General features: G+C 40.6%; 1 protein-coding gene across 1 annotated transcript in view; it reads left to right on the plus strand.

Moving 5' to 3' along the window:
• The window catches only part of PHEX (phosphate regulating endopeptidase homolog, X-linked), a 210,706-nt gene that overhangs the window by 137,205 nt on the left and 61,325 nt on the right, over nt 1–12,176 (plus strand). The window contains exon 14 of the mRNA XM_005870974.2: nt 10,916–10,993. Within this exon, the coding sequence (XP_005871036.1) occupies nt 10,916–10,993 (78 nt within the window). The remainder of the gene's footprint in view (nt 1–10,915; nt 10,994–12,176) is intronic.

The following is a 12,176-nucleotide window of genomic DNA, read 5'->3' on the forward strand; positions in this document are numbered from 1 at the left end:
GAACAATCTACCCTCATTGAATTATCTTTGTCAGCCCAGCAAACTATGGCTCTCGGACTGTGTTTGGCATGCTGCCTGTATTTTTATTATCCAAAAGTTAAGAACAGATTTTACATTTTTAAATTGTTTAAAGAAATCAAAAGAAGAAGACTATATCATGATACATAAAAGTATATGAGAGTCAATATTTTGTGTCTATAAAATTTTTTAAATATTAAAAAAATTAAATACGTTTTATTTAAAATGTTTAAAATTGATTTTAGAGAGAGGGGGGAGAGAGAGAGAGAGAGAGAGAGAGAGAAGAGAGAAGAGAGAAACATTAATCATTTGCCACCCACACCCCGACTGGGGATCAAATCTGGAACCTGGGAATCTGCCCTGACCAGGAATCGAACTTGCCACTGTTTTGATGTACAGATGATGGGCCACACTGGGCTATTTTTCTTTTATTTATTTATTATTGAATTTATTGGGGTGACATTTTTGCCGATCAACTTAATACTAACAGGCTTTGATTAATCGAATTATGTAGGTTTCGGATGTACAGTTCTACAGATTTCATCTGTATATTATATTGTGTGTTCACCACCCCAAGTCAAGTTTCCTCCCATCACCATTTATACCCCGCTTTAACTTCTTATACTTCTCCCCTCCCCTCTTTCCCTTTAGTAATCACCATACTATTGTCTGTGTTTGTAAGGTGGTTGTTTTTGTATGGTTTTTTTGCTTACACAATGGAATACTACTTGTTGTAAAAAAGAAGGACATCTTACCTTTTACAACCACATGGATAGACCTGAAGAACTTTATGCTAAGTGAAATAAGCCAGCCAGAGAAAGATAAGTACCATATGATCTCACTTATATGTGGAATCTAATGAACAAATTAAACTGACAAACAAAATAGAAACAGACTCATAGATAGAGAACAGACTGACAGCTGTCAAAGGGTAGGGGCATTGCAGGGCTGGTTAAAAAAGTGAAGGGATTAAACAAAAAAATAATTTTTATTTTTCAGTTAGAGCTTACATATAGTATTACATCATTTAATTCCTTTGCATTTGCATTTAAAATAATTTTTGATAGATATGTCATTATTGCCATTTTATTTGTATTTTTATTAATTTTTTTCTTGTTTTAAAAATTTTTTCCCTTTATTGACTAAGATATTACAAATGTGTCCTTATCCCCCCAACGTCCCCTCATCCCCCCAATCCTGCCTTCACCCTCACTCCCTGTTGTCCACATCCATCACTTATGCTCATATGCATGCATACAAGTCCTTTGGTTGATCTTCTCCCCTCATCCCCACCCTTTAGCATTTCATGTAATACTGTTTTGGTGTTGATGAACTCCTTTAGCTTTTCTTGTCTGGGAAGCTCTTTATCCGACCTTCAATTCTAAATGAGAGCTTTGCCAGGTAGAATGATCTTGGTTGTAGCTCCTTGCTCCAACTTCATCACTTTAAATGGTTTGTGCCAGTCTCGTTTGGCCTGCAAAGTTTCTGTTGAAAAATCAGCTGGAAGTCTTATGGAAGCTCTTTTGTAAATAGCTAACTGTTCTTCTCTTGATGCTTTAAAGATTCTCTTTTTGTCTTTAACCTTTGGCATTTTAATTATACTGTGTCTTGGTATCTCTTTGGGTTCATATTGTTTGGAACTCTCTGTGCTTCCTGGACTTGTCAGTCTTTTTCAAAACTTCACCAGGTTAAGGAAGTCTTCTGTTATTATTTTTTCAAATAGGTTTTTAATTTCTTGCTCTTTCTCCTCTCTTTCTGGCACCCCCATGATGCAAATGTTGGTATGCTTGAAATTGACCTAGAGGCTCCTTAAAGTAATCTCATTTTTAAAAATTCTTTTTTTTTCTTTTTGCTGTTCTGATTGTTTTTTCTGCTTCCTTATCTTCCAAATCTCTGATTTGATCCTCTGCTGTATCTACTCTACTGTTGATTCTCTTTAAAGTATTCTTCATTTCAGTTATTGTATACTTCATTTCTAACTGGTTCTTTTTTTATGGTTTCTATCTTTGTTTTTATGTTTCCTATCTCTTTGTTGAAGTTCTCACTAAGTTAATCTACTCTTACCCTAAGTTTATTGAGCATCCTTATAATCAGTGTTCTGAACTCTGCATCTGGTAGATTGCTTGTGTTCATTTTGTTTAGTTGTTTTTTCTGGAGGATCCCACCCCATGGAGCAGGACTTGTTTCAGCAGGGCTCTGGATGAGTGCTGGACAAGTCTGCCTGTTGAGTGTGTCGCTTTTGGAGGTGGTTGGGTGGTGCTGTGGTGTGGTCTGAAGCTGTCCAGAAGCTGGCCACTGGGTGAACTTGTTTTGAGGCCTCCTGGGAAATGCATGCCAATGTCAGGCACCACCTGTGCCCTACCTGGAGCCACCTGGCATGAGCTACAAAGCCATGTTCAGATACCTGCTACTTGTGCTGGGTTTGTATGTGCCTGGGAGGGTCCAAGCTATGAACCAAGGCCAGCTGCTAGAGCCAGGCCAAGGTCCACTTAAGGAGAGGTTCAGGGCATGCCAAGGCCAGATGCTGCTTATTTGAGATGTTTTAGGAAAGTCCGTAGCATGAGCCAAGACAGACCATTTGTATGGAAAAACCACTGGAAATGGCTTGGGTGGGCCTGCAAGTTGGGTGGGGTGGTATCTCAGGCAATCACCAAAGGAGTGAACAGTGCTAGCCAGATTGATGAAGATTGAGATATGGCGCCTACCTGTCGGCTTTTGGGGAGAATGACTCATCAAAGGCACTGTTGCCTCTGCCAATACTTCTGTCTGGGAGAAAGCTGCCCCTCCAGCTCTTGCTCTGAATCCAAACAATTCAATTCCTTCCTGTATATTCCTGGCATTTTTTGAACTGCTGTCCTAGTGCTGGAGCTTAGAGGGAGTGAGTCTAAGTAAGTACGTGCATAGGCTCTTTAAGAGGATTGCCTAGGGCTCCAGCTGCCCTCCATCTCACTCAGCCACAATCCCTGCTGGTTTTTATAGACAGAAACTATGGGGAGTTCTCTTCCTGGCACTGGAACCATAGGCTAGGGACCCTGGTGAGGGGCTGGGACCCCTCGCTCCTCAGGGAAGACCTCTATATATGGGGGTGGGGCCTGCTTTGCAGCCCCTCCTACTAGTCTTATTTAATTCCCTTGTTGTAGGACTTCCATTCAGCCTGCTATCTGGTGGTTATGAATGATGGTTGTTCTGTAGTTTAGTTGTAAGTTTGATGTGATTGTGGGAGGATACAAATTTACCTACTCCACCATCTTGACTGGAAGCCTATAAATTAAGTTTTATTGGGACATAGTTACAGCCATTTATGTCCGTGTCATCTACAGCTGCTTTCCCAGTTACAACAGCAGAGTTAAGAAGCTGTGATAGAGCTCAGCCAGTGTGGTTCAGTGGTTGAGCATTGACCTGTGAGCCAGGAGGTCACAGTTCGATTCCTGGTCAAGACACATGCCCAGGTTTTGGGCTCGGTCCCCAGTAGGGGGTATGTAGGAGGCAGCAAATCCATGCTTCTCTCTCATCTTTTATATTTCTGCTAGAGGCCCAGTGCACGAAATTCGTGCATGGGGGTGGGGTTCCCTCAGCCCAGCCTGCACCCACTCCAACTGGGGACCCCTCTCAAAATCTGGGACTGCTGGCTCCTAACCACTAGCCTGCCTGCCTGATTGCCCCTAACCTCTCTGCCTGCCTGCCTCATCACCCATAATTGCCTCTGCCTGCCTTATCACCCCCAACTGCCTCTGCCTGCCTGATCAAGCCCCCAACTGCTTTACCCTGCCGGCCTGATCTCACTCCCAACTGCCTCTGCCTGCCTGATCACCCCTAACTGCCCTCCCTTGCCAGCCTGATCTCACCCCCAACTGCCCTCCCCTGCTGTCCTGATCTCGGCTCTAACTGCCTTCCCCTGCCGGCCTGATCTTGCTCCCAACTGCCCTCCTCTGCCAGTCAGTTTGGTTCTGATTGGTCAGTTTCTATGCCAGCCAGTGTCTCTGGGCCTATAAACGGGGCCTGATCAGAAAGGCTGGGCTGATCAGGAGGCCTGGAGAGAAATGGAGGCCCGGCTGTTGGCCAGGCCAGGAGAGTAAGAGAGGCAAATTCTGATCAATGGCTGCCACAGAGGCTATGGATCAGACACCGCCTCTCTCTCTGCAGGCCTCTCCTCTCTGGGCATCTGCAGTGCCCTAGGCCCATAGTCAGCAAACTGCGGCTCGCAAGCCACATGCGGCTCTTTGGCACCTTGAGTGTGACTCTTCCTAAGCCTTAGAAGTACCCTAATTAAGTTAATAACAATGTACCTTCCTATATAGTTTAAGTTTAAAAAATTTGGCTCTCAAAAGAAATTTCAATCGTTGTACTGTTGATATTTGGCTCTGTTGACTAATGAGTTTGCCGACCACTGCCCTAGGCAGTCACTGCTGGGTTGGCGCGCCCGCAGCGGCCCCAGTCAGTGCTGGGTCCACGGCAACCTAGTGCTGGTCTGGTTGAGCCTTTGGTCATAATTGGTCATTATGACACTGGCTTTTTATTATATAGATCTCTCTTTCTCTCTCCCTTCCTCTCTCTGAAATCAATAAAAACATATTTTTTAAAAAGTTATGATAGAGATAATCTGGCCTGCAAAAATGATATTATTTACTATCTGGCCCTTTACAGAAAAAAGTTTGTCTACCCCTGATCTAGATAATTCAACTTCTTCTTTCCCAATTCCTTTATCATTCAAATATCTCTTACAACTCTTAATTTCACTGTGTAGGTATTAGAAGTAAGCTTTCCACATTTTACAAATGAGGAACCTGAGGACCAGAAAGTTTAAGAAAGTTAAGGTACTGCTGATGCTTTGTAGTCATGATAATGTCAGGTTGTCATAGAATGTTTTTCCTCAGTTCCTTTATACAAATACAGGGAGGCCATGGATCATTTATATATTATGTTCTTTTAGCACTGAGGAGAGTTCTGAGCCCAGACTCTATTATCAGTATTTGTCAATTGATTGAAAAAGCTATGTTAAAAATATAGTTTTATATTTATGTCAATTTCCTATTTTGTTGGCAATCTTAAGTATAATTTTTTAAAAAAAATTTGGTATTACCAAGGATTTTAATGGAAACTTTAAAAAGAAATAAGGCATCATCCTTGTGAAACTGTTCTCTCCTTTAATATAAGCAATCTTATCTCTTTAAGAGGATCTTCTCACTTTATCAGGGAGATTGAATATGGATGTTATCATTTTAATTAAACACTTTTCATATATTTTGGTTCTTGATTTATGATAATCATGGAGAAATGCTGAAATAAAGGAAGATATTTTTGGTATTCCAAATCTACTACCTTCCAATAATGTTAAGGAATTGTGTCCTTTGTAGTCTTATGAAATTAAATTAACCCCCCCACACACACACACACACTATAAATAAATTACAAATATAGTTTTGGTTATCATCAAGACTAGATTTCAATGGATTTGAAACATTGCTTCATTTTAAAGAAAGTTCCCTTGGTTCTTACAAAGTTTCTCTCTCTTTCTCCCCATTTTTCTCCTATGGTAAGGTCAGTTAACATGGAAATATGTCATGATGTGAGCAGCATTGAGTGATGTTCTTGGTCATATTTTAGACTATAACTTTTCATATTTTCTGATACAATTGGTGACATTGATCAGAATGGGGTTATCAACTAAATTAATAATTATATGAGTCAATATATATTGGGCATTGATCACTTGCTATGTGCCTGGCACTGTGTTCCATGTGGGGAACACAATGGTGATTATGTGGAACAGGCCATTGGCTTAATTTGAGTGGTATGAGAAGGAAGGCTCTCTTAGTTATAAAAATCTCCCATATAATTAGATTTATCCCTTTGGTTAATGAACCATTCTTAAATACAGATATTTCTTCAGGGTTAATGATTCCTATTAGTCACTCACATTTTATTTTAAATTAGTTTGAGAACCCAATGACAGCTAATGGATAAGCTACTTTGTAGGAATAACATTTTTGATGGGTGAAGAGGGGAAGGGAGATGAATTTGGAGCAGAGTGTATTGCCAAGGAAAGGCCAGTTTGGGTATGATCGGAGAGCAAGTGTTATGACACCCAGGGTCTGCTAGGTGTTGGGAGGAATGGATGCAGGAAAGAGAAAGGACGGGAAGGCAAAATTAAGATGGCAAATAGTAAAGGCAACCGTTGATCTTTTCTAGAATCAGCTTTCATAGTGTTTCTTGTGTCCCTTTTCTGAGGTGTGTAAATAGGGTCGCTCAAAAGAATCCTCAGAATTTTTTTTGGGTGTGAATAGCCTGGGTTATATGGCGCATGCTTAGAGTCTGACTTTGCTCCAGAAAATTTTCACCGTGCTCCAAGAACCTCGTGGGTATATTTGTCTCCCCATTGATCTCAGAGTTGCTTCAACAACTGTTCTTTCTCACCATTTTGCATGGCCCCCTGAAACTGGGCCTATGACCAAAGAGAGTGACATGTCCACAGGGGAGTTCAGGTGGTCTGAGCTCCTCTCTAAGACCCTCCAAACAGGCACCCAACAGTTATTCTAAATCCTTGGAAGAAGTCATGTTTCCACTTCCCTGTGTAGTATACAGTCAATATTTATTCATCATGTAGTCTGGACCAAAGCATAAAAAGTGCTTTACGTATGTCATCCTGAATCACTACAGACAACCTTATGAAGTAGGTACTGTTTTTTCCCCTTCAAACTATATCTGATGAAAAGGAGGGTGTGTTAGGATTACATCCAACTACAGCTAATAGAAAACATGTCATACAGTGCCTTAAATAAGGGGTTTATTTTCCGCCTGTCCTGGAGGGGGGAAAAGGCATTTCAGGCCTGATATGGTGGGATTCAGATACCATTAATGCTTCTTTCCAGCATCTTTAGCATGTAGATTGCTCTCTCATGTTTATTGCCTGTTATAACTGCTCTACCCTTGGCATTGCATCAGCATTACAGAGAGGAAGAAGAGGAAAGGCTAAAACAGTGGTTCTCACTTGGGTGTGATTTTGTCCCTAAGAGATATTTGGCAACACCTGGAGACAGTTTTGGTTGTCACAACCTTGGGGTATATGTGTGTGTGTGTGTGTGTGTGTGTGTGTGTGTGTGTGTGTGTGTGTGTATTGCTACTAGCATCTAATGTGTAGAAGCCAAAGATGCTGCTAATCTACAGTGCACAGGACAGTGCTCACAACAAGAATTATCTGGCCTGAAATGTCAGTAGTGCTAAGGCAGAGAAACTGGCATAAAGGCAGAAAGCATATGCCAGGCGAGTCTATCCTCTTTGAAAATGGATTCGTGAAAGTGGACCAAAGACTTTGTTGTATGTAATTGGCCAGAATCTCATCCCACAGCCAACTTTAGCTGCAAAGGAAGCTGGGCAATGCATCTATTTTTTGTTGGGTTCATTATCACCCCGAGCAGGATTTGGGTCTGATAGTAAGGGAAGGAAAGGAGAATGGAGATTGGGTAGACAATAGGCGGTTGTCATGAGCATACTCTTTCCAGAGGTTTGTGTGAATAAGGGATGTGGATACATGCACTGGCTAAGGAAAAATGGAATTTTTTATCAACCACAGTTGGCTAGGAAATATTTTTTGCAGGACATAATATACAGTCTACTATCTATTAATGCCACTGTTCTCTCAGTATTTGTGGTGGGACTTGCCTTTGCTTCTTGTCCATGTAGCCTCTGAGACAATTGATTTCAGGCCTACCTCACTAATACTTTTTTACCCTTCAACAAGTCAGTAAACTGTTGATGCTTCATTTCTTTTATTCCGAAAAAAAGGTGATATGATCACTATTTGCCTTAAAGTGTATATCAGTTAGAGTTTATTCAGGAATAGAGATGCCCTTCTAAGTATATGAAGCAGGAAGATATGTAATATGGGGAATTGCAGGCTTATGCAACCATTGGGAAGGCTGGGGAGTGAAGAGCAGAGTCTGCCAATGATGTCTGCTGCACTAACACAAAAGGGGTCTTCTCAGGAGAATGCCTGGAAGCTTCTGACAAATTGTTGTATTTGCTGTCTGCAGATGTCTTTGTACCTGTCCCTGGCTACCAACAGTGACTGCTAGTGCTTCTAATTGGCAGAGTCTAACCTGGAACCATGCCCATGGAATTCTGGGAGATGTAGTTCTGAAGCTTCTCAGGGAAGAATGGAGAATGGGGTGGGGTGGGATGATGTGGAATTGACAGCAGATTGGCAGAAGGAGCATTTAAGTTTGAATAAAGACATTTATTTGGCACATTTTGGGAAGAAGAGAACTCTGTTCAGATTTTGGCAATGTGGCTACTAGTATTATTACCTTATTCAACCTCTGTGTCCTTGGAAGATGAATATGAATTGTTTCTCTGCTCTGGCTCTGTTCAAGTTATGGTGTTGCTAAATAAATAAATAGATAAATAAAAGGATTCAATGACCTGCATAGCTGGTGCAGAAGATAATATATTCTGTGTAGCTTCATAATGCAGTGGGGGGGGGGGGTGAGGTTTATAAAACAATGCATAATTCACCAGTATGCCATGGAAAGACCAGTGTTCAGAAAACAGTTGTGGATGACTTAGCTTGTACATGTCTTTATTTTGGGGGAAACTGTCTGGAGCTCTTTATTTGCTGTAGGTATGTATGTGGCTTGTGGTGAGCTGATAAAGTACAATGAGGTATTAAATACAATGAGGAAAATAATAAAACCATCTTGGAACATGGTAACCTATAGACAGATGCCATATTGTTTGTTGTTGAGGAGAGAGTTTTAATCTCTACTTATCTGGTATCTGGGTCACATCAGGCTTTCAGTGTAACTCATTGGGCTTTGAAGGCAGGATTTGACCTATGCTATATTTGCGTCTCTGGAACAGCAAACCCCATTATAACTGTGTCCGACGGCACTTGTAAAATCCTTTCTGAGTCTTGAGTTTCAGGTGTCTGCTGATATTTAACATTTGAATTATCTCAAAGAAGATAAGGAAAATGTACTATCTTAATTCTATTTATATTTTGAGTGAGGAAAATTGAAAAGGAATGAAGGAAAAAACTCCTTACCAAGAGCAGTATGTAAAGGTCACTGGTTTAGCTTTGCTGGAAAAATACTCAATGTTTTTGGGGTTGCCTGGAGTCTTATCTTGGCAAAACTGGAGGCAAAGCTGGTGATGAGGATTTGTGTGCAAGTGATTTTTGATTTATTCAGCAAGTGCTCTCAAGAGAAACCAGCAAGGAAATGGGTGAAGCCAGACAGGGAAGGGTGAGAGATGGGCAAGGGGAAATCTCAGACAGCCTGATCCTTGGGGGAACTCTGGAGCACCAGTTATACCTTGAAGTTTGTCCTGAACTGCAGCAACGGAGCTGCTGGGCATTCATGCTCCTACACAGTCAGTCACTAGCTGAGGGCTGCTGGTGTGGGGTTGTGTTTGGAGATGGATAAACTCCCAGGGACCTTCGAAGAGTCTCAGGTGCTGGCCATTAGAAAGGAGAAAGAGCCCAGCTGGCGTGGCTCAGTGGTTGAGTGTCCAGGAGGTCGTGGTTCGATTCCCAGTCAGGGCATATGCCCCGGTTGCGGGCTTGATGCCCAGTGTGGGGCATGCAGGAAGCAGCTGATCAATGATTCTCTCTCATCATTGGTGCTTCTATCTCTCTCTCCCTCTCCCTTTCTGAAATCAATAAAAAATATATTTTAAAAAAAGAAAGGAAAAAGAATATAGATGCTGGGGAGGGGATGTACAGAAGTGATTAAAGGGATCCCAGTAGATTGGGGAAAGCCCCAATAATGTATTTACTCTTTGAGTAAACTGCTCTTTTGTTTTCATGAAACCCAGAATCTGAGGAGAGGAGAGAGAAAAATTTTCACTTGCAAATGCAAGGGTTGGAAAACCTTTTCTATAAAGGGCCAGGTAGTAATATTTGAGGCTTTGTGGGCCACAGAGTTTCTGTTCCAACTAGTCAACAGTCAACACATCATTATGGGTGCAAAATCAGCCATAGATTACATGTAAATGAGTGGGCATGGCAGTGTCACAATAAAACTTTATAAAAGCAGATGTGAGGGAGGGAGGGAGGAATAGATTTGGCCTAGGAGCCATAATTTGCCTGTTCCTCCTGTGGCGGTTCCTTGTATGTGCCTAAGGTGATTGCTTTATCCATTCTGTATATGCTGCAAAACACAGGGAATAATTAGGATAGCTGTCAAAAGGATGGTTATAATGCATCTTAAATTAGGCTGGACCCCCTACCTCCAGTCTTTCACCATTCACAATTTTGCATGGATAATCTTGCTGAAGTGTGGCTCCTCTCATTTTACTCCTGCTAAAAATATTTAGTTCTCTGTTATCTCTAAAATAAAATCTAGCCTCTTTAGCATGGCATTTGGGAATCCCTGTGATCTAGCTCAAGCCACTTTTTCTGTACTGTTCTCTGCTTCCCGCCCATGTGCTTCCTGGTCCAAGTATAGCAACTACTCACCCTCTCTCCCACATGCCCTTTGTTTCCATCTCCCTGACTTTGCCCCTGCTGCTTCCTCTCCTGGAGTGCCCTTCTGCTCGGCTCTGCAATTTGAAATCCCAACCATTCTATTAAGAGTCAGTTTGGCCCCTGCTCCATTAAGCATTCTCCTCATGTGGAAATAGTCTCTGCTCTGGACTTTGATAACAATAGTGTCTATTTTTATTAAAATCTTTATTTTATTTATGTTATACATATAGTTATTTGCTATATTCACTATAGTTTTTTTTTTTTTTAGTATTTTAGGGCAGTGACTAACAATTTTTTTGCCCTTCACAGTGGGTTGCATATAGTAGACATTCAGTAAATGTAGTTTTCAGGTGAAGGTTGCATTCCTACATCCTGTGATTATTAATGGTGTAAGTGCTGAAACGCTGACATAAATTTTCTTTTTCCTTTCTGTAGGCAAGAGCTGTTTTGTCCAAAGTTGGCTATCCTGAGTTTATAATGAATGATACTTATGTTAATGAAGACCTCAAAGCAGTAAGTGCTAAATTTACTGTATTTTTTTCCCTGGCAAGTTTTACTGGCCTCATGCCTTTCAACTAACCCAAGTCCAAGCAATTAAACCTGGCAGTGCCAGAAAGCACCAACTTCTTATTCATTCCTTGGCTAGATATGAGCCTTAATATTCAGGCATATCACAAGATTTAGAACAGATTAAAAATAACGGAAGTGTCAGAAAGAATGTATAGCTGAGCAGGTACCATAAAGCAAAAACACTTGGATTTGGCCTAATTTAATCATAAAGGAAAGAATGAAACAAATTGAGTATTTTGCAATTAGTGGGCATGTTCTTATGGTGAATGTATATTTGTTGTTAAACAATCTTTATGTGCTTCATTCATATTAAATGACTAGTAATAAATCTGCCAGCTAGGCTTTAACTTCATTAAACTTTGTGAGTGTTTTTGCAAATTAAGTGCGTATACATATGACTGTAATTTATTGTGACTTGGACTGTATATTTGCAGTAATTTAGTGATGTAGGAATACTAATAATTCTTTTTTATTCCAGTATTTTGGGACATGTATTTTCCAATAGATGTATTCACTACAGGTATTTCTACTCACAACCACTGTTATTTCCTTTTCTTTAAATACTTCTGCTAAAGAATTGTGATTCCTTACAAAACCCCTGTCTGTACCATTCACTGGATTTTCTTGTAAAAGTACTTTTTTTTAGAATTCCTTAAATAACTGGTTCTGAGGTATAGCTCTTTCCTGAAATTGAGGTTTGACAAGTTGTATATCTGAAAGCAATTCCAGCTTTGTAGATGAATGTCAGAATTTTGCAAGATTATTCAAAAGTGAGAGAAGGCTTTAATTAGAAAGTTTTTCCATTGGGCTCTAAGATATGCCCTTCCAAGTATTGATCTAGTTGTCATGGAGGAAGATAATTATGCTTCACAGTATCACAAAGTTCAGACAACCCATCTTATTCTACATTGTTTTGATGCTGAAAAAACTCAGTTATTATGATAATTAAAAATACTAATGCACTTGACACATTCGTGTACATTATCTTTTAAGCATCACAGCGATCCTCTGAAGTACATGGTGCTTAGCCCCGTTTCTCAGAAGAGGAAGTAGAGACTCAAAGAAGTTAAATGATTTCCTCAGTCCACACAGAGTATCAGAGCCAGGACTGAAATCTGGGCCTAGG

The sequence above is a fragment of the Myotis brandtii genome, unplaced genomic scaffold (assembly GCF_000412655.1).
Source record: "Myotis brandtii unplaced genomic scaffold, ASM41265v1 scaffold326, whole genome shotgun sequence".
Taxonomy (NCBI): Eukaryota; Metazoa; Chordata; class Mammalia; order Chiroptera; family Vespertilionidae; genus Myotis; species Myotis brandtii.